Raw genomic sequence first — 20598 nt, forward strand, 5'->3', positions numbered from 1 at the left:
TTAAACAAATGATGGTAGGTTCTGGGCTCATTTGGTGAAGTGATTCAAATTACCCCTAAAATAAGAAGAGCTTTGCAGTGGTGGATGCGTTTCTCCAAGGTATGATGTTTGTCTCAAGCAACAGACCTTGTCATTAACATGGATGCATACCTGGAGGGCAGGGGTGCTCCTCATTAGGAGCAATCAGTCGGTGGCAAATGGACGACTGTCAAGAAAACATTGCAAATCAATCTATTAGAATTGAAGGCCATAGCTCTGGCGTTGTACTCATTCCTTCCCAGAATTGCAGGCTCGTCGGTTCTTATATGTAAGGGCAATACCACCAACACGCACTACTTAAACAGGGAGGGACAATATCTGTGGCTCTATCCCATCCGGCACAAACAATTTGGAATTGGGCCTCACGACAAAAGATAAAACAGCAGAACATGTGCCAGGAGTGTCCAGTGTACTAGCTGACATATTCAGCAGATTGACAACAGATTGCCTTGAGTGAGAGCTCGATTCTACTGTCCTACTGGAAGCCGAAGCTCGATCTTTTTGCAACACATACAAACTAGAAATGCGATTATATTATGCAAGCTGGCATCCTCAAAGAGGATCGTGGGGAAATATCTTTTTGATCTGATGGTCGAAAATATTTGCTTATACTGTTCTCCCAATTCCTCTGATATTAAGGTTCTAAAGAAAATCAAGAGGGAACCATGCAGATTAAGCCTCATTGCCCCAAAATGGCAAAGGCAGTTCTGGTACACTGAACTTCTCGTCACTGAACAACATCACATTCCTTCTATCCATGGGCAAGGACCAAGCACTGCATCCCAACCTTCATTTGTTGGCCTGGAGCCTGACTGCAATGAGCTTGGAGAATTGAATATACCTAAAGAGTGAAGAGAAATTCTCTCCAAAGCGCGAGCAGAATCCACAAATAAATCGTACCAATTTACGTGGAAACGTTTCTGTATGTGGTATCAAGAAAAGGAATTGCAACCATTATTTGCAACGCCGGTGCAGATTCTGCCTTCTCATTTAGACAGGACTGGCTATGCAAATTCATCAATAAAGATACACCTGGCAGCAATATCCCATTTTAGATCAGGGAGTTTAGTGTTCCTATGGTCGGCAAGATTAATTAAACAGTTCCTCAAAGGATTTTTCCAACAGTGAAACAACCTCCCCATTCTGGCATTTAAATGTGCATTGAGTCCGTTAATGAAAAGCTCATCTGAACCTAACCGCAAAACACTACTGAAATTCCTGTCATGGAAGACGGCTCTGTTACTTGCACTAACCTCTGCAAGAAGTGTTAGCGAATTGCAAGCATTCACTATTAGAGAACCTTTCATGCAATTCAAAAAGTACAAAGTAATATTAAGGACTTACCCTAAATTTATACCAAAAAGTCCCTTTGCAATTTCATTTTAACGAGCCTACTGTTCGGAGAATTTGGTTTCAAAATCCACTCACTGTGGCTGAGAAATCCCTACATACTTTGGATGTTAAGAGGTGTATTAAATTCTATTTCCACAGAACAAAACAATTTCGGAAATCTGAGTAATTGTTCATTGCTTATGGCAAAAAGTATAAAAGACTTCCAGTCTCTAAATCTTCAATTGCAAGATGGATTGCAACAGTCTTTCAATTTTGCCATAACGCTGCACGACGGCCATTATCTGCTAGAGTCGAGGCTCGCTCAACAAGAGCTGATTCTATGTCCACTGCATTATTCCCTGGGGTTCCAAAACAGCAAATGGGCAGTGCGACCACATGGCCCACCAGGCATACCTTTACCCAGCATTATTGCCTGGATGCTACGGATAAAGCCGATCTAGCAGTGGGACAGGCAGTGTTGCTGCATCTATTTCAGTAAGGTGAGCCTCTTTGCATGTATGCCTTTTTCTATCCTGCCATCCTGTATGATTATGTTATTAATGTAATTTATTGATTTTTGCAGCAATTTTGATATCTTTGCAATATTATATAAGTATTAATATGACTGCTGACTAATCTGATTCATGCATGTTAATCTATTAAAGATCTAATACTGGATAAGAAAATAAGTTACTTACCTGTAACTGTAGTTCTCCAGTATTGGTATCTTTCATAGATTTGCACGCGGCCCACCCACCTCCCCTAGAGGCTCTCCCTTACTTTTGGGACTATATTTGTTCCCACTTGTGCTTGAAAATCTGAGGGAACTAGCCTCTGTAGGGAAGGTTCTAGAGGGTGCTATAGCCTGATTAGCTGGTGTGTAAGTTTGGTCCTTTGTTTTAAAAAAAAGGTTATAGATATGCTATTAAATTCATGGTCTAGTGCCATCTCAGCCTATTCTACTTATATAATTGCTTTGTTATAATACCGTGGGAATCCCACTTCAACTGGCAATGATTCAAGCATGTGAATCTATGAAAGATACCAATACTGGAGAACTACACTTACAGGTTAGTAACTTATTTTTTTCTGGACAGCTCCAAATTGCCCCAGCCTTGTAAGTGCTTTACATCCATCCCTTCATGCTCCTAGAAGGCCTCCAAATTTGTAACTCTGGACAGAGCATAGACAAAATTTGGGCACTGTGCCAACAGAAGATGCCAAGGCATAGCTCTGGGTCCTGTGGAAGGAAACCACCAGCTTCTGGATGGCCTCAAAGTTCCAACCTGCACAGGTGCTTTTCATCCTTTCGTCGTGCTCCCAGAGGTCCTCCAAATTTGGAACTCTGGATACACCAGACACAATCCTGGGAGTGCCAACTGACGGTGCCAAGCAGAGAATTTCTTTAATAACTGTTCTAAATTAAAATTGAGTTTTTTTTTTTTAAATCTATTTTTTTCCAACCCCTCCCACCTCCCCCCCCCCCCCAAAAACAGGCAGTCAGGAAAAACCTGAATGATGGTGAGCATGTGTGAGCTCCAATCGCCAGGCCACATATTAATTTATTAATTGGTTGGCGGACTCTTTCTTCCTTTTTTTCCCCCCTTTTTTCCCCCCTTTTTATTCTATTTTTTCTTTTCTTTTTTCCTCTCCCTCTTCTTTTCTCTTTTGTTTCTCTTTACGCAAAAATGATCCGCAATTTTTGAGAGAGAGACAAAAAAAAGGGAGTGTATAGTATTTAATGTATAGCGACTACAGCAACTATAAGAGAAAAAAGGAGTGACAATTAAAGCCCGTACTGGGATAGTTCAAATAAGCTTAGTTCCATTTTTTTCTTCCCATAATGTCTTTTAGATATTCCTCACCCTTAATCTCAGACAAAAAAAACCTGTGTAGTGCCTTTGAGTATCACTTTTAAACTTGCCGGGTTCATAAGGTATACTTGGGCACCTTGCTGTTGAAATGGTGTAATCAGTTGGCGTAATCTCCATCAGCGTTCAACTGGCCGAAGTCAGGCTTAGAAAAAAAATTATGCCGTTGGCTTCCTTTAGAGAATTTGGTCTGGCTTGATCGTATACCAACTGCCTCAAAAGGAAGTTCCCAAAAAAGACAAAGACCCTGGGTTTCTCGTTTCTGGGACGACCGCCGTCTCTTCGCAGCTTCAATTTGAACGGGAAACCATATGCCCTCTGGACCTCTTGATCCCAATTCCAGCTGGACTCTGATGGAAAGGCAGCACGGAACAGCTTAATAATATACCCTCTGGGGTCGTCCCCCTCAACGCCTTCAGGGATCCCAAGCAGCCTTAGATTATTTCTCTGCATTCTGTTTTCCTGCTCCTCTAACTTGGACATCAGGTCAGTTAGGCAAGCCGCATGAGATGTACCTTGCTCTTTCACAATGGTCATATCAGTTTCCAAGGACTCCGATCGGGTTTCAACCACTGAAACTCGATCACCAATATCTGTGCAGATTTTATTTAGTTTCCTGATGCCACCCTGGAGTTTTTTAGAGGCCCCTTTGGAGGCAAGGCTTCAGATCTTGCTTCGTCTCAGAATTGTTTGATAGAATCCAATATCAAGGCCAGGGAAGGCTCGGCCGGACAGCCAATGATTGTATGTGGACTCTCTTCAACCTGGAGATTAGGGGAATCCCTCAAGGGCAATGACCCATGCGAATCTGAATAGTCCCATTTCAGCTGACTCCATCTTTTACTCCTAGATTTCTTTTTTTGCTGAATAGTTCTAGTTGTTGGATCGGATTCATTATCCTCTTGTTTGCTACTCTCAGAAGTGCTGACCAGGGCATCTTCCTTCTCAGTACCAGACAATGACCCATCAGAGACTGAAGTTTTTTTCCGGAGAAAGTGGGTCTATTTGTCTAGGGCAGACATTCTCTTCGTGGTGATCACTCCCCTCGGCTTCCTTATTCTCCCGGGGGGGGGGGGAGAAGGTTCAACACTGATGGCGATTTCCGGAACGGCCGGGGTACAGCTTAATGCCTCTGCAGCGACCGGGACACAGTTTAATGCCCCAGGGGCTAGTGTTAATGCTAACATATTCTCCCCAATCCCCTCATTCCTGGTATTGTCTGAGGCAGGTTGCAAAATTTGTTGTATGGCATCCAGCTGCTCGGTCCCCTCGGTCACCTGGTTAGCCCTGCTTGGGTTAATGAGCCCCCTCCCTGTGGGTGTACTAGAGTCTGTGGAAGTAAGGGGGGATTACCGACAACAGGGAAATGTTTGGCAATGGAAGGAGATATCCCAGTCCCTTCCACTGCACTTTCTTTTAACACATTTAGTCCTGCTATCTTCCCCGCGTTCTTTTTAATATCCCCCCCATCCCATTTACCTTTATAGAGGGAATCCATTTTTTCAGGCAGTCTCTCTGCTGGTCTCTCTACATTGTCTCTTTTTGTGCCTCCTGGGTTCAAGGCCATTTTCAATTTAATGGTCTTCTTCCCCGTGTCGTCATATTGAAATTCCTCCAGCGATAGTGTGTTACAAGCGGCACCACAGCTTCCAGACTGTAGCCCCTTCCCAGCAGACCGGCTCTAGGCCGGTTCGCTCCCGCAGCCGCCGTTCGTCTTTTGATGATATTGAAAGTGTAGCACTTCAAATGTAGCAAAGCGGTGGCTCCGGTCCGCGAGCCCTTGATACTTAAAGGTAAAATGAAACAGCCGGGCGTTTGAACCTCCAGCTTAGATGCCTGCACCAGCACGGACTTCAGCCTCCGATCGCGGCGGGGAAATTGCAGGTCAGCACGTCGATCGCCGACCATCAGAACTCCGGCGTGAGTGTTTTTGTTTGAAGACTAGCACATTTGCCTGTTGTAGCCTACTGTAGCTTGTTAAGTATGGGTTTGTTTAAAAATGAAAAAAAAAGGTTTTTTCAGCAAAAAATATATATTTTGTAAAATTCTCTGGGATCCTTTACATGTGTGGGACATTTCATTTGTTAAGATTTTAATTGAGACTCCCCTGATGCAGAATTAGGATTACAGGTAAACAACTTTTCCTAGTATTTTGAAATGCTATTTGAACATCTTTTTAGGAGGTGTCTTTTGCGCCAGATCTTTGTACCACTGTTCCCTTCTTTTAAGAGCCTTTATTTGAGAAGAAAATGTCTGCTTTGAAATGCAATGAGTTTGACAATACACAGTAGCTGAGTCAGCAGTCATGAGACTCTTTGAAATAAAATTGTTAGAGAGACTTCACTAGAAAAGTGGTAAAGAAGGCAGAGGAGGCTTTTAGTAGGTTCTTGAAAGAGCCAGAAAACAAGCTTAGCGGTCTTGCATATAACCTATACAAGAAATGTTGAGTGGGGTTAAGGGAAAGGTAGTTTCCACAAGGTATAAACCAGAGTCTTATGATAGACTAATATTCAATATTTTAAATGGTGTAATCAGTTTTTTGTAAAATGAATTTGAGACTGGGCCCTGAAGAGTGAGAGGGGGAGCTGTCCATTATGGCTAAGTCACTGAAGGGGAGTGTTGGAGAATTAATAGCCAGCGGTGGGAGTATAGCCAGAAACTAAAGTCACGAGTAATAATAATCTATTAAGTAGAAGTAGACCTTGAAGTCGAAAAGTTATGCAAAAGCCCTGGGCAAGGATCAGGGATGAAAATACAAAGCAAAAAAGATTTTAGCAACCGGTATTTAGCAAAAGGTTTAAGAAGAGAATGATGGGGTGAGATAGTGTAAAAGAGCGACCCCCTTGTCTTGGCTGTATAGTCTGAATGTGTTTTGAGTAAAAACTCCTGACAACTTGTGCAAAAGTGGAAATGTTGAAGGACTTAACATTGTTTATGAGATCAAGAATAAAATGGCTGTGTAGAATTCTGGAAAGTGCATTTTGTATGATGCGCTTTAGTCGCCAATGAAGAGCTTAGGGTATAAAATGTGATCAAAAGCGGTGACCTTTAGCAATGAGAAGATCCAAGATGGAGAGGGATAGATCAACATTTACATGTGTTTATTTTATATTTTTTCTATGTATCTTGCCCTTGTTTGCTAAATAAAGAAAGGGATTCTTCTGATTGCACTGTGTTGTCAGTGTCACACAAATTCTATTTCAAATCTTTAGTAAAGTTCATTGATATTGTGACTCTTGTCTGTTGTAAATCTTGCCTAGTTTGGTCTAAAAATGGAAATGCTTTGAAGTACCCATCAACTTGAGGATCACAAATTTGTACTTGCAAGCATGTAATTTGTCCGACAGGTGGCTAATATGAAAGAAAGGTTGCTCTTGAAACGATAAGTTTTTAATTTGATTTAATATTATAATAATGTAAACACTTTTTGTGATGTTTGAATCTTCTTTTGTTACATGCCTTTATCTGATTTTGTTTCCATATTTAGGATAAATTTGATGGATTTGTTCCTGCTCATTTTCTTGGTTGGTATATTAAGGTGTGTATTTTTACTTGCTTACTTTTTCTTTAATAATGGAACCTTTTTGTTGCTATTGCTACAGATGCTGTGTCCTATGCCCAGCATGGCTGACCTCTTAGCTCTTGGAAAGGATCAGATATTGATTTTTAAAGTGCAGTGCTGCTACCATGCCTGCATGACCCTTTCCTTCCTGTGCATCTGTCTTAGTTTTATTTTACCTCAATACTGATTTTCTTTATCTGGGCTATAGTGCCCTATTTTTTTCATGGTTTATTTTCTGTTTTTTATTGCCATGTTCCTCTATACATTTGAAGGCAGCTAAAGTAATTGTTCAACTCTCTATTTGTTTCTCTTTGTGAATGCTTGATTTGATGCATGTTCCCGCAACCTTGCTTCATCCAGGGCATAATCTGTAACTGAAAACCTACCATGCTGGTGCTGTGGAGATATGCTTTATAAACTGTGTTAAACATTCATTCAACCTATCATGCTTCTGCTGTAGTAGCTTGAGTTTTTTCAGTAGATATTTGGCAAGTATGAGGTACCATTTCACAGAGTTGCAGATGTAGATAAGTGAGACCTTATAAAAAGCTCAGCTTGTGGTCCGGGATAATCTCTCATCCTTATTGGATGGTGAGTCCCCTCCCGAAATACAGTGCTTGTCTCTTACATGCCCCTGGGCCTATTGATGTGAATAGGAAAAATCTACTAATTAATATTCCTCCAAGTACCACTCTTATTCCTATCACAGTTCGAAAGCTGGTTATGGGCGACCAGGGTTAATCATCCTATAGCTGTGTGCCACATGAACATAAAATTAGCCATGACACAATAGATACTTATTTGTATAAATGAGAATCTTTAGTATGCGTTGAGAGATCTCTTGCCTGTAAGCTTAGCTTACCAGCGGTCTTGGAGATTAGGCTGAAGCGACCATGTTGTTCAAGAGTTCTTAAATAATGAGGTTAACACATGTTCTTAAACTGGAAAGGTGTGGTTTAAAAGTAATCACTTATGACAACAAATAAACAGCTCAATTTTAAATTCTAGCCAAATTTAAGAGTAGGTGTCTTTTTAGCAAAAAAGACTTTAGGGCAGACAGACAGCACAGATGTATAGGTCATTTAGACATTGCGTTCTGTCTCATTCGTGCCACTGAATGATCTCATTCACTCTTCCCCTTTCATGAAATGAGAAGCAAAATGTTAGATATTGCTGTTATCCACAAAGCTAAAACTGTGATTTAGGTATTTTGTGCGCTTCTTCGAGCTTGTGGTATGGCCAGTGTTTATCATTTTCTTGATCTAGTCTCATCATTTTCTATGAAAAATATTGCCTTATGCTAAACTAATTCTAGAACCTATTTCTGTACTTTTATTATGTTTGAACATCTCCATCTCCTAGTCGGTTACTGTGTAACTTCATTCCCTTCTTATCTGAGACATACAGGTCCATTCCTTCAGGGGTAAAGAGAAAACTGGGTTGTGGCATTGCCCCGTCTGTTAAGTGGTGATCCTTTGCTGGTTAATGCAGTGGTGTTCATCCTGAAGTCTTTTTTAAAGCAAATTTGTGCTGAAGCTCTTAGTGAATAACTTGATGGCAGCATTTGTGCATTTTGATAACAGCTCATGCTGATCTCAATTGGAGCCTCGAGTCTCTTTAGTTTAATCTGTGGTTTCAATGTCTGTGGGTACAATGACTATGGTTACAAGTCAGGGCTCGAAAAATCCAAAAAATGGTACTAGTCCTGCAGGACTAGTACCTTAAAAAATGTCCTCGACCTAACTGCAACCTCCTTGACCTCCGTGTCTGAAAGCGGAGCAAATGTGACAAGATAACAAGATTTAAAGGCATCTTTATTGCTCATTAACTTTGTGAGCAATAAAAATGCCTTTAAATCTTGTTAACTTGTCACATGTGCTCTGTTTTCACAGACAGGGGACAAAAGTTGGTTTGTTTTCCTACTCGCCGGACCCAAAAAGAGCTCGACCTTGTTAAATTTAGTTCGACTATGTGAGCGGTCGAGTGGAATTTTCGAGCCCTGCAAGAAAAGCTGTTTTGATGGATCTGACTCCAGTTGGCTGTTAGGGCTCAATTATTTTCTTTTTTAATTTAAATTGAGATGCATTGTAAAACCGTGCAATCTTTTTTTTAAACCTGTCTGAGCTTCTTGGTTACCGCTAAGTAAATGGGTTAGAGCCCTTGATCTTGACACCAACTATGTCTTCAAGGATTTGCATTAAGGTGTTTGTAGCCCCCTTTTTCCCAATAAGATGCAAGTCAATAAATTGTGTGGCAAAATGCAGTCCTGCTCGGATTTAGACTTGTGGTTAGGTACAAATGATCCCCTTTTGTGAGTCTTGGGAGTACGCAGGAGGAGGTCTGTGACGGAGCTCATTGCCCAAGGGCCATGGTTTGGAAAAATAGCTTTTTTTTTAAAGAACGTTTTCAAATAATATTTTACAACAGTGCTCCTGAATCCCTTGTTTGGGACTATGATTTCAATGTAGATTCCCTTGTAGGAGGTCTATTATTACAGATAAGTAACGTTACCTTATTCTTCATCTTCCACACTCATTTGGTATTTAAATTTCAAGATTGACTAGTTTCGGCCGAAATGGTATGTCTACTCGTGTTAAGCTCCCACTGAAATGCTCTTGGTGGAGTAAGTACTAATACTCCTGATTGAAGGAGCACTATTGAGGGACCCACTTCACAACCACTGGCAATTTTCTTATACACCAATGTACTTCCTGGGTCCTAAAAAGAAAGGATAAGAATTTTCAAAGAAAGAGAAAGTAATATTATTAAGTTTACTATTGATATTTCTTGCCCTGGATCTTCAGTTCTCACGGTCATGTTAGAGCATCTGGCTGCATTTTTGGGCATTCCAGTGATAACCTAAACACAGACACCTTTTTTAGGGCTGTTTTTTGTACCACGGTTATTGGGCCAAGGTGGTAGAAGTGGTGGGCCTCATTCAGGTAAGAACAGGATTAATTTGTATCCATAACTATACGATTGTCTTCTGAAAGCGGGATGTGTGCCCTTCTATTGGACCTTAGACTATATTGACAGTGTCATTGATACCACTGCATTACTAATAATTCATTGAAGAAGTGATGAACACAAGTTAGAGTAGCAGAAATGTTGGGTATGATTCGGTGTTTCAGCCCGCAGAAAGTGTTCAAGCAGTTCAATTCCTGCTTTTGGCAGGGCTAATATTGCGGTGTTCATTTACCTGATTCTTCACTCCAGGTTACGAAGGAGAATGCTTCACTGGTGCCTCAGGAGTCCGTATTATAGAACATTATCCAACAAGGTAATTGTAACCTAAACACTGCATGCCTAGTGCAATGCTGCACCAGGATAAACAAGCTGATGACCGGTCAACCCTCTCATCTTAAGATTCCTCATTTAAACATAGTAACAAAACTATCTTTGATGTGGTGAGGTGCCCATCTTCTGAATCATATCATGCATGGTTTGTAGTCTCATTAACATTGACAGTTATCTATCTGATAATGAGCACTCACTTTTTGTCTTTTCCAGTACAGGAAGAAATTCAAGTACTCCTATTCTATACAGCAGCAATGTTTACCTAACTAAGCAAGGAGACGTAGATTCATGGCACCTCTGTGCAGAGGCGAGATATAGCATTTGCATTCAACAAAGCACAAAAACAAAAGTCGTTATCGACGTATTGGAGTTACTAGGTGCTATTTATGTTTCCTGGTTTTTATATATAAAAAAATGCTGATCAAATTGGGCCTGGTAAATTGAGTAATTCAGAGGCGCTGCCATCTAATGCCAAGCTAGAGTTTAAAGAAAATACTAACCAACATTGACAAATACTAACTCAAATTAAAACCAGTTGGACGCATGGAAGTTGTTGGTGAAAGAATAACTTCTGCATACCTGGAGCTTAAGTTGTACGAAGGAAATTAATTTTCCTTTAATGTGATTGGTTCCTTCTACTATCTTAAGTTTTACAGTACATTCAGGTTCGGGATTTTGACTATGGAAGCATTTTGTGCAAATGGTGAAATAGTTGCGTAAATTCAGAAAATAGCCCATTTTGTATGACAAAAAGAAAACAAAGGAGCAGGCTGGTACGTCCTTTACTGGTTTTAAAGAGGATCGGAGTTCAGTCCTATCCTTAAGTACAGCGCTCATAGATTGTTGGATAATGCATTGTTAAGGTGCAAAATGACAAGAGACAACAGTAGTGTAAGTCTCTAAATGTATTGGCATCAGCTGGCAGAAGCACAAGTGCTTTAAAATAACAGCATCATTTATGCACTCTTTTCTGCTTAGTTTTGTAAAGTGTTGTGACATAGCCACTATGGACTGATTAGGAAATGTTAGTGATAATGATAAAGATAAAGTTACATTAACCTAATATATAGCTATAATAGAAAGTTGTGCTTTGGCGCTGTGTAATTTTGTGTATAATTGTATTAATTTTAAATACATTTTAATTGCGTAAGATTTTATGGATTTGTATATTTTAATCCGAATACACATTTAGGATGTGAATGAGAATTTATAAAGCACTCTGTCGCACTCGAAAAGGTCTCTCAGTGGTGGAATGTCACTACTAAAAGCTTAACACTGCACATTAGCAGCTAAACAAATAGGTTTTACATTTGTTCTGAAGACTAGGTGAGTGGATATTAATGCAGTTCAAGAAGAATACTGTACCAAAGAGATGGCGCCATGACTTTCAAAGGCACAACCTAGAAGTCTGGCACATCTGAAGCTAGGAATGTTGGGAAGCATTTTCTATCAAGAGTGTAGAGCTTAAGGAACATAGTATTTGGAAAGTCTATTGCTAAGGAAGAGTGCTGCTTGTCATAGAATTTATGGAAAAGTCATGCCACTTTAAAGGTAATGCAGTGATGTATTGGTAGCCAATGTAGGGTGCTTAACATATTCTGTGTATGACTTCTGTGAGTAGCAACCAAAAACAGGTGTGCTGCTTGATTCTAAAGGATTTGGAGATGATGAAGAAAGGTGTGCTTCATATATAGGTAGATAGAATTTCAGAACTCTAACCTTGAGCCTGTCATAGCCAGAAATGTACATGGGATTTCAATAGTGAGAATATAGCCAAACAGGTCGGGAGTGCTATAGAGGGCCAAAAATAAGCAAAGAGATAGCTGGGTTGTGGCTAGTTATTGCTTTGTGGTGTGGTGTTTTTTAAAGGGGAAAATCTTAAACTTCTTCTTTAATTCGGTCATTGTTGGTGCAGGCCAGAAGAATACATGGATGTGTCCAGATCCTGGGATCGTACATGAAAAATGTCTGCTTCCTTGTTTTGTTTCTTTTTTCTGTGCCTGCTGTCTTATGGTATCCTATCTGCGGGTGTGCTGAGAACCTTCAGAGATGGTGCGCTTTTCTGCAAGAGAAGCGGGGGTGCAGGTTGTGACTAGCTTGCAGCTGTTGATAGGACAACATTTGATTCTGTAGTAGGGGATCTCTGTGTATAGTCATAATCATGTGAATAGTCCCGCCCATGTGCGTGGACCCCGGAGCACTTCAATAGATATAGTCTCTTAAGTTGTCCTCTTCTGCAGTCCTGCATAGACACTTAAGAGATAACAAAAGACAATAATGCAGCCTGAAAACAACTAGGCTACACTGGCCATTATTTCATCCTGAAGTGAAAAAGCTAGCCAGGTAACAGTTAAATGTAACTATTTTACTAAGTTTCACACATAGAGAAACTCCCCTTCACAAAGATCCCTTTTTCATGATCGAGACAAAGGGTTGGACAGACAAGCCCCATAGGCTGCCATTATGTGTCTGTAAATGGATACCATAACTTTAAGAATCCTTCCAGAGACCCTCTGTATCCCATGATGCACAGCCAAAAGCCAGTTACTTTCAGTTCTTTTTGTCCGGATCCTGCTAGCAGGACCCTGGAGCATTGAGCTCTACCTTTGGTGGTATATCTTTCAATTATTAAGCTTGAAAGTTAGTTTGAGTGTTTTACTCAACGTCTTTGGCCTTTCCCTTCCTTTTGCTGTCTTTTTTGGGCAGTTAGCCCACATTTTTCTTGTCAAAATACCATCTTTGTTTGACAAGTGCCCTGAATGTGGCAGGAAGAAGGCCAAATTGACTCCCACAGAGTTTGTATTCTCTGTCTACCTACTTCATATGTTCCTGAATCCTGCGCCCTCTGTAATTCCTTCTCCAGGAGGACCCGGCTTGACAGGGAGTGACTGGGAGAAGATTTGTCTTCAAGGCCTGGAGCAGAGAAGACAACAGGCTGCAGGTGGGACATCTGGGCAAGGAGAGAGCCTTTCCTCCTCCACAACCCATGCGTCGGCCTCTGGCGGGCTCCCTAGTCGACAAAAGGCTCAAAAACTACGCTGGTCCCGGTCGACGTCGAAGGCGACAACATCAACGTCGAAACCAGGTATGACGACGATATGCTCCCCGTCGACTCAGTGCTCTGGGTCTAAGCAACGTCGAAGATCAACGTCGACGGGACGGACGTCGAGAACTCTGCTGAGGTCGACGTCTAGGACATCCCAGTCCACGTCGACACATAATCACCGTCGATCTGGGTCTAGGAGACATCAGCGCTCGCCTTTGAGGCGACACCGGCGCTCACCGTCGACATCGACGCAAAGGTCGGCGTCGCGGAGAAGATGGACTTCGAGGAGAAGCTTGACGTCACGAAGAGGATCGACAGCGAGAAGTGGACGGTCGACGTCGGAGGTACCATCGTAGCTCGACGTCAAGAGACCAGTCGCCCTCTGTGGTCAGCCTCTCAACGTCTGCAAGTTCTAGATAATGACATCGTCGGCGCTCTCAGTCAAGGGCCACTGCATCCATGGCTCCTTCTTCAAGGCCAGCCTGAAAATGGAGAAGGGTAGTAGCTACCTTGAACTCTGAGTATTCCAGGACCTATTCTCCCACTAGGACACTGGAACTTGCTCAGCCTGTGGCTCCTGGTCAGTTGCCTTTGTGGCCCAGGACTCCTACTCCTCCGCCGCCTCCTAAAACTCCGCCGCCTCCTCCTCCGCTTCCTCCACCTCTGCCTCCTCCTCATCCTCCGGCAGCTCCACCTGTGCCCGTGATCTCTGCAGAACCTAGAAGGCCAAGATAACGGTCCCGGCCAAGGCATCTTTCTCGCAGCCGGCACCGTTCTTCTACCAGGTCTCACCGGTGCCGTTGTCACGGGAGATCACGTTCTCGATATACTAGGGACATGGCGTCCTCTAGTGGAGGGAGATACTCGCCCACATTGCCGGATTCTCCACCTCCGAGAGTGTCACCTGTCGATGACATTGCCACACTTTGTGAGGGGAGCAGCAAAACAGGGCATTTTGCTGTCTGTGCCTACTCCTACTACATCAGTGATTTTCGAAACGCTAAAACAGAGGCAAACCTCTCATCCTCTGCTTCCTTTGGTACCCTGGTTGGAAGAACCGGGGATGGAATTGTTCCTTACGCCTACCTTGGTGAAACCAGCTCTAGAAGAATTACTGTCCCGCGGACTCTGACCCTGCATTCCCCAGCCCCCCCTTCAACCTCCCCTGAGTCAGTCATCGTGGTGGCGGCAAAGAAGCAGCATGCTACGGCCCTTTTGACTACAGTCCCTCTGGATAAGGAAAGCCGTAAGCTCGACTCTGCGGGGAGGAAAGTCTGCAACACTGCAGCCACATCGATGAAGGCGGCTAGTTCTACTGCCCTGCTGTTACGACGATCCTTGTGGGAGTCTCTTCACCAGTTTATGGACCTCCTACCTAGGGACAAATGTGAGGATTTTCAGGAGGTACTCAATGAGGGACTGATGGTCTCTAAACAGATTATCAGCGCGGCAGCGGACACCCCTCTCCTTGCCTCTATTGCCATGGTGTTGCTCTCCGACGGCATTCCTGGTGCGTCTCACCTCCTTAAAACCGGACGCTCAGCAGCGCAAACCTCCCTTTTTGGTTCCCATGCGGGCGAGAAGATGGCCCGCATGAAGGCTGAGGTTGAGACCCTCAAAGCCGTTGGCTTGGAAAAGCCTAAGTGGCAGCATAGGAATTTCCGCCCTTTCCAACTGCGTTATTCCTCTCAGCGATTCCAGCGCGGGCAGGACCGTCGGTCTGGACAGCAACAACAGCAACAGTTTCAATGGCCTTTTCAGCCGTTTCAGAGACGCCAGTCGAGAGGAAGGGCTAACCTGCAGTCAACACCAGGGAACAAGACCCCTGTGGTTTCCAAGCCCGGAAAGGTTACTTCCCCCTCTTCTGTTGCCCACTCCGGTGGGGGGAAACATTCATTACTCCAGACAATTGGGTGCTGAATATTGTTCGCAATGGATACTGTCTACGTTCACCAGCCCTCCTCCATCGATACCACCAGTTTGCTCACAACACCTGTTGCGCAAACTTCAGGTGGAGGCCGATACCCTGTTAAGAAAAAGGGCAATAGAACTGGTTCCTCCTACCCAGAGGGGACAAGTTCTATATTCCAGGTTCTTTCTCGTACGCAAGAAGGACCATAACGAATTCAGACTCATTCTCGATTTGCGACAAGCGAACAAATGGATCAGCAGAGAAAAGTTCTACATGTTTTCCCTGCACCAGATCTACCCTCAGTTGCATCAGGGGGACTGGCTATGTGCAATAAAGAGAAAATCTTCGGAAGATGGGGCACTCCAGAGATCGATCTGTTTGCCACAGCAGAAAATAGCAAATGCCGAGACTTCGCCTCCAGGTTCTACCAACCAGGGACGCTGGGAATGCACTGTGGATCAACTGGTCGAACAGCTTTCTCTATGCTTTTCCACCCATTCCCCTGATCCTGACAATGTTGATCAAACTTTCCCAATCACGGGCCAAGATGATACTCATTGCTCCGGAGTGGCCTTGTCAGTGGTGGTACACCGATCTACTACACCGGTCTCTCCTGCCGCACCTTCGACTTCCGTGTCGGCCGGACCTTCTCACGAAGTTCGGAGGGCAGATGGTGCATCCCAACCTCTCGTCGTTGAATTTGGCAGCATCGCTTCTGAGCTAGTGCAGTATGGACATTTAAATCTCCCTCAGAACTGCAGAGAGATATTAAAAGAAGCGAAAAAACCATCTACACTGACTTTCTACGCATATAAATGGAAGAGATTTTGCATTTGGTGTGACTCTAAGGAGGCGGATCCTACCTCCTGCAAGGAAGATGTCATTATTCCTTACTTGCTGCATTTGGCTCAATCTAGCCTCAATTTCCATTCCATTAAAGTTCACCTAGCAGCTTTAACTGCATATAGGAAATGCCCTTCACAAACTTCCATTTTGCAAATCCCAGTCATCAAAGATTTTCTGGAAGGTTTGAAGAAGGTGTTTCCTCCCATTAGGCGTCCTTCACCCCCGTGGGAGCTTAATGTGGTGATTTCTAGACTGATGAGGGAGCCTTTTGATCCTATTCATAAGGCTTCTCTCCAGCATCTGTCCTGGAAAGCAGCTTTGCTTGTAGCCATACCATCAGCTTGCAGGGTGAGTTAAATCCAGGGGCTCTGTTCTCAAGAGCCCTACACTGTGTTTTATTCTTCTAAGGTATTCATGAGAACTCGCCCTAAATGCCTTCCTAAAGTGGTGTCAGAGTTTCATGTAAATCAAACGATTTCTTTACCCACATTTTTTCAGCATCCTGCCTCTCCTGCTGAGTGGTCCCTTCATTCTTTCGATGTTAGAAGGGTGTTAAATTTCTACTTAGATAAGACTAAGGAGATTCGTAGATCGGATCAGTTGTTTGTTAACTATGGCTCTGTTAGGACTGGTCTTGCTACCTCCAAGCAATCCATCTCTACGTGGATTGTGTCCTGTATTCAGTTGTGTTATCAGAAAGCCAACAAGACTCTAGTTAGTAAGCCTAAGGCTCACTCTACCGGAGGTAAAGCTGCTGCAGCGACTTTACTCCGTAAAGTCCCTATTGCAGAAATCTGTAAAGCTCAAACCTGGTAGTCAGTCCATACCTTTGCTAAACACTACCGCCTGGACTCTGATGCCAGGGCAGATGCTCAGGTTGGGCAGGCTTCCCTGAGGAATCTATTTGCGCAATAGTGGGTATGTTGGTTTCTTCCACCGCTGGGATTGTTTTTTGGGGATAGTCTTGTCATTCTATTGACATGATTATGGCTATACACAGAGATCCCCCACTACAGAAGGAGTAGTTTCTTACCTGTAACTACAGTTCTGTAGTAGGGATATCTATGTGATAAAATAAGCAACCCACCCTCCTCCCCGTGGATGAAACTGTGATATCCTGAATGCAGCAGGCCTTGCTTTATACACCTTCAAAAAGAACTGAAAGTAACTGGCCTTTGGCTGTGCATCATGGGATACCGAGGGTCTCTGGAAGGTTTCTTAAAGGCATGGTATCCATTTACAGACACATAATGGTAACCTATGGGGCTTGTCTGTCCAACCCTTCATCTCTATCATGAAAAAGGGATCTTTGTGAAGGGGAGTTTCTCAATGTGTGTAACTTAGTCAAAAAGTTACATTTAACTGTTACCTGGCTATCTTTTTCACTTCAGGATGAAGTAATGGCCAGAGTAGCCTAATTGTTTTCAGGCTGCATTAATGTCTTTTGTTATCACTTAAGTGTCTATGCAGGACTGCAGAAGAGTACAACTTAAGAGACTATATCTATTGAAGTGCTCCGGGGTCCATGCACATTGGCGGGACTATTAAAATGATTATAACTATCACAGAGATACCCCTACTACATAACTGGAGTTACAGGTAAGAAACTACTCCTTATATGTAATGGAGATGGAGTTTGAGGCCCGTCAGTATAAGATATATAATGAGCATCTTAAATGCAGCTCTGTGAAAAACATCTGTGATGACTAATACAATATTTTATAACTACACTTCTTCACTATAACTAATATGTATGATTATATGCACTGTTGAGTTGCAGTCTATGAAAAAGACAAATAACAATCTCAATGTCCCCAGAATTTTTTTTTTTTTCGTGACACATTTTCGCTTTACCTCTCCAGACATTGGTGATTCGAGACTGGTGGATGTGCATGATCATCAGTGTGATGTTTGAGTTCCTTGAATATAGTCTGGAACATCAGCTACCAAACTTTAGTGAATGTTGGTGGGATCATGTAAGTACAGCGTTATGGAAACATCTTATATTTTTTAGTATGCTGACAGTGAATGCTCTAATAATGTACTGTAAGACAAAAGGCTTAATGTTATGACCAGTTATGTTGGTGTTTCCGTAGTGCTTTGAACCATTGTTAAGGGACTAGAACTCATTTTACCCTTTTGTATCAGACCACAGAGAAAATCTTTTGTTAAATGTGTGCAGTTAGCAGAGGTTTGTCCGTATAAAGGACAATTAGCTTCATTTAGGAACATCTGGTGGTGTTTTATGTGCATATGGGAATGTGCCAGATGGACTTTCTGTTTTTCCCCCAATTGGGCATGGGATGGCCGATTCTCCATTTTTCAGCAACAGCATAGTGCTTTCGATGTATGTATTTTGACCTAGGTTGTTGTCTTAAAGTGCTGTGCTGTAAGTGTTCTGTTTAAACTGTTTCTTTTTCATGTTTCTATGGCGTATAATTTAGTACTGGATAGCAGGTTTTTAACTTCCCTTGCTTTCCGTGTATATATATATATATCGTGTTTATTTGCGTTTATTTGCCTTCCCCACTGAACACTCAACAGAGAGCGGTGCTTTCTGGGAACTGTAGTGAAATCCTGACTACTTGGGGTGTACAAGCATGTGACCTGGGGATGCAATATCCCATCCAATAGGATCAACACAGGATACTTAAAGGCGTGGGTGGAGTTTCATCTCTGCAGCCATGGCATCTGAGGAAGGCTATTTTTGTCGAAATGCATTATGCCTGCACTGTCTAAATAAACGGCTTCCAAGGTTTCTCCAAGTGGCCTCTTATCTTTCTCATCGGAGGCGTGTTTGTTGGATATATATATATATATATATATATATATATATATTAAAGGTGACTATTGTGGAAGGGAAGCCCAGGATGTCTCTGTATCGCAAACCGACAGCGGGCAATTCTATATTGCACGCCAAGAGTAATCGCCCCCCTAGACTAATAAAAAGCATTCCATATGGAGAGTTTTTAAGATTAAAATGGAACAGCACAGAGGAGGCAGATTACAAGCTTGCAGTAAAAGACAGTTATGACAGATTTTTAATGAGAGGATATGATGCAAATCTATTGGAATCGACCTTAAAGAGAGTAGAAGGCATTCCAAGAAAGGATTTACTGAAGGAGAAGGACAAGGTCAAACGCAATGCAAACCCATCACAATTTAGGATGATAACAACATACTCGGATGCCAATGATCTGAGATTAATTCTCAGAAAGAACTGGCATATCCTGACAACGTGATAGGTTCTGTTATTCTCACATCACCCCAACTCCCATTCAAGAAAGCAAGGTCTTTACGAGACTGTTTGGTGCATAGTCACTTAGGCCTGGAATCTAAATCCACAGGGACCTTAAAAGGTACGAAGGAATTTTATCCCTGTGGAAAGTGCAAGGCGTGTGCCTTTAGTAAAAGAACACTAACATACAATGTACCAGGCCTATAGAAGAGTAAAAACATAACCAAGTTCATTAATTGCAATACTCCATACGTAGTGCAATGCTTGGTGTGCCCCTGTGGGCTTAAGTACATTGGTAGCACCATTCATCAAGTCAAAGTACGCATCTTGGAGCACATGCGGCCCATCACTAAGAAATATGTAACACACCCAGTGGCCAGGCATTTCCTAGAGAAACATCGTAGCAATAGGGATCTATTGCGGTACTTTGGCATTGATTCGGGCCCTTTGAATGTAAGAGGCGGTGACAGAGTGATGCGCATATGGAGATTAGAAAGTAGGTACATTATTGACCTCCAAACTAAAATCCCTAATGGGATGAATAGTGGTGAGGAACTTACAGTACACCTAGGTGATCTTAGATAAATTGTAGGGAGAATAATTGTTGAGAAGCTAACTTAAAATAGTTAATTGAAAATGTTTTTATCTTGTTTTTATTATGTTTTGTTCCTGTGTTACAAAGTTTTTTCATCCAGAAACTTGTCGTTTTTAAATGCATTATTTGCAGATACATGGCTTTATAAACTAGGAAGGTATCAAATTTGAAGGCCAATACATGGTGTGATGCATGCATATAAAACATGGTCGATGGTATACATTGTATGAAAAAACTTTGCTGCCATTGCGGAATTATTGATACTAATGCGTCTCAAAGTGACGATCAAATGTAATTAATTGAAACATGCCAACTGTTAGGTTTGTGTGAATTACTAGCTGTATCGATACTAAGATGGCGCTGTATTTTCGGCAACAAACAGATCACGGGTTGGTCCGCTTTCTATATTCATGTAATGAATTGTGTCACATGACTCACAAGGTAGAAATGAACGCAATGTCAATGGCGCGCGATTCAAACATCAGACTAAGGCAGATGCCGAAACGCGTCATGTTTGTCTCACTGAATAAACATAAATGGATTTTGTAAAAAGGAACCCCCGTGAGTGCTCTTTCTTCTAACAGATGGGTTGATGAACCTTTGCGAAATTTTCAAAACTAATGGCCAGCTCCGTTCTGCTCCTTTCCTGAAAGGGGGTGATTAGTCAAGTGGGGGCCGAGGGAAAAAAAGGGGTTCCAAAACATGTTTCCCCCAAGCACTTTCCCATAGGGCCTTTAGCCACAGCTACAGCCCGAACTGCTTAACGGAATTATGCTAAATTTGGCAGAGATGTAGTCCTCAGTTCAGACTCGTGCCTTTTTCTTAAATGGTGTCAATCTGTTCAGTAGTTCCTGAGAAAA

At 42.5% G+C, this 20598-nt stretch overlaps 1 protein-coding gene across 1 annotated transcript in view; it reads left to right on the plus strand.

The window, feature by feature from the left end:
* Positions 1 to 20598, plus strand: part of PTDSS2 (phosphatidylserine synthase 2) — a 434628-nt gene that overhangs the window by 236170 nt on the left and 177860 nt on the right. The window contains exons 6-7 of the mRNA XM_078682890.1: positions 6730 to 6780; positions 17768 to 17881. Of these exons, the coding sequence (XP_078539016.1) occupies positions 6730 to 6780; positions 17768 to 17881 (165 nt within the window). The remainder of the gene's footprint in view (positions 1 to 6729; positions 6781 to 17767; positions 17882 to 20598) is intronic.

The sequence above is a fragment of the Lissotriton helveticus genome, chromosome 3_1 (genome assembly GCF_964261635.1).
Source record: "Lissotriton helveticus chromosome 3_1, aLisHel1.1, whole genome shotgun sequence".
Lineage (NCBI taxonomy): Eukaryota > Metazoa > Chordata > Amphibia > Caudata > Salamandridae > Lissotriton > Lissotriton helveticus.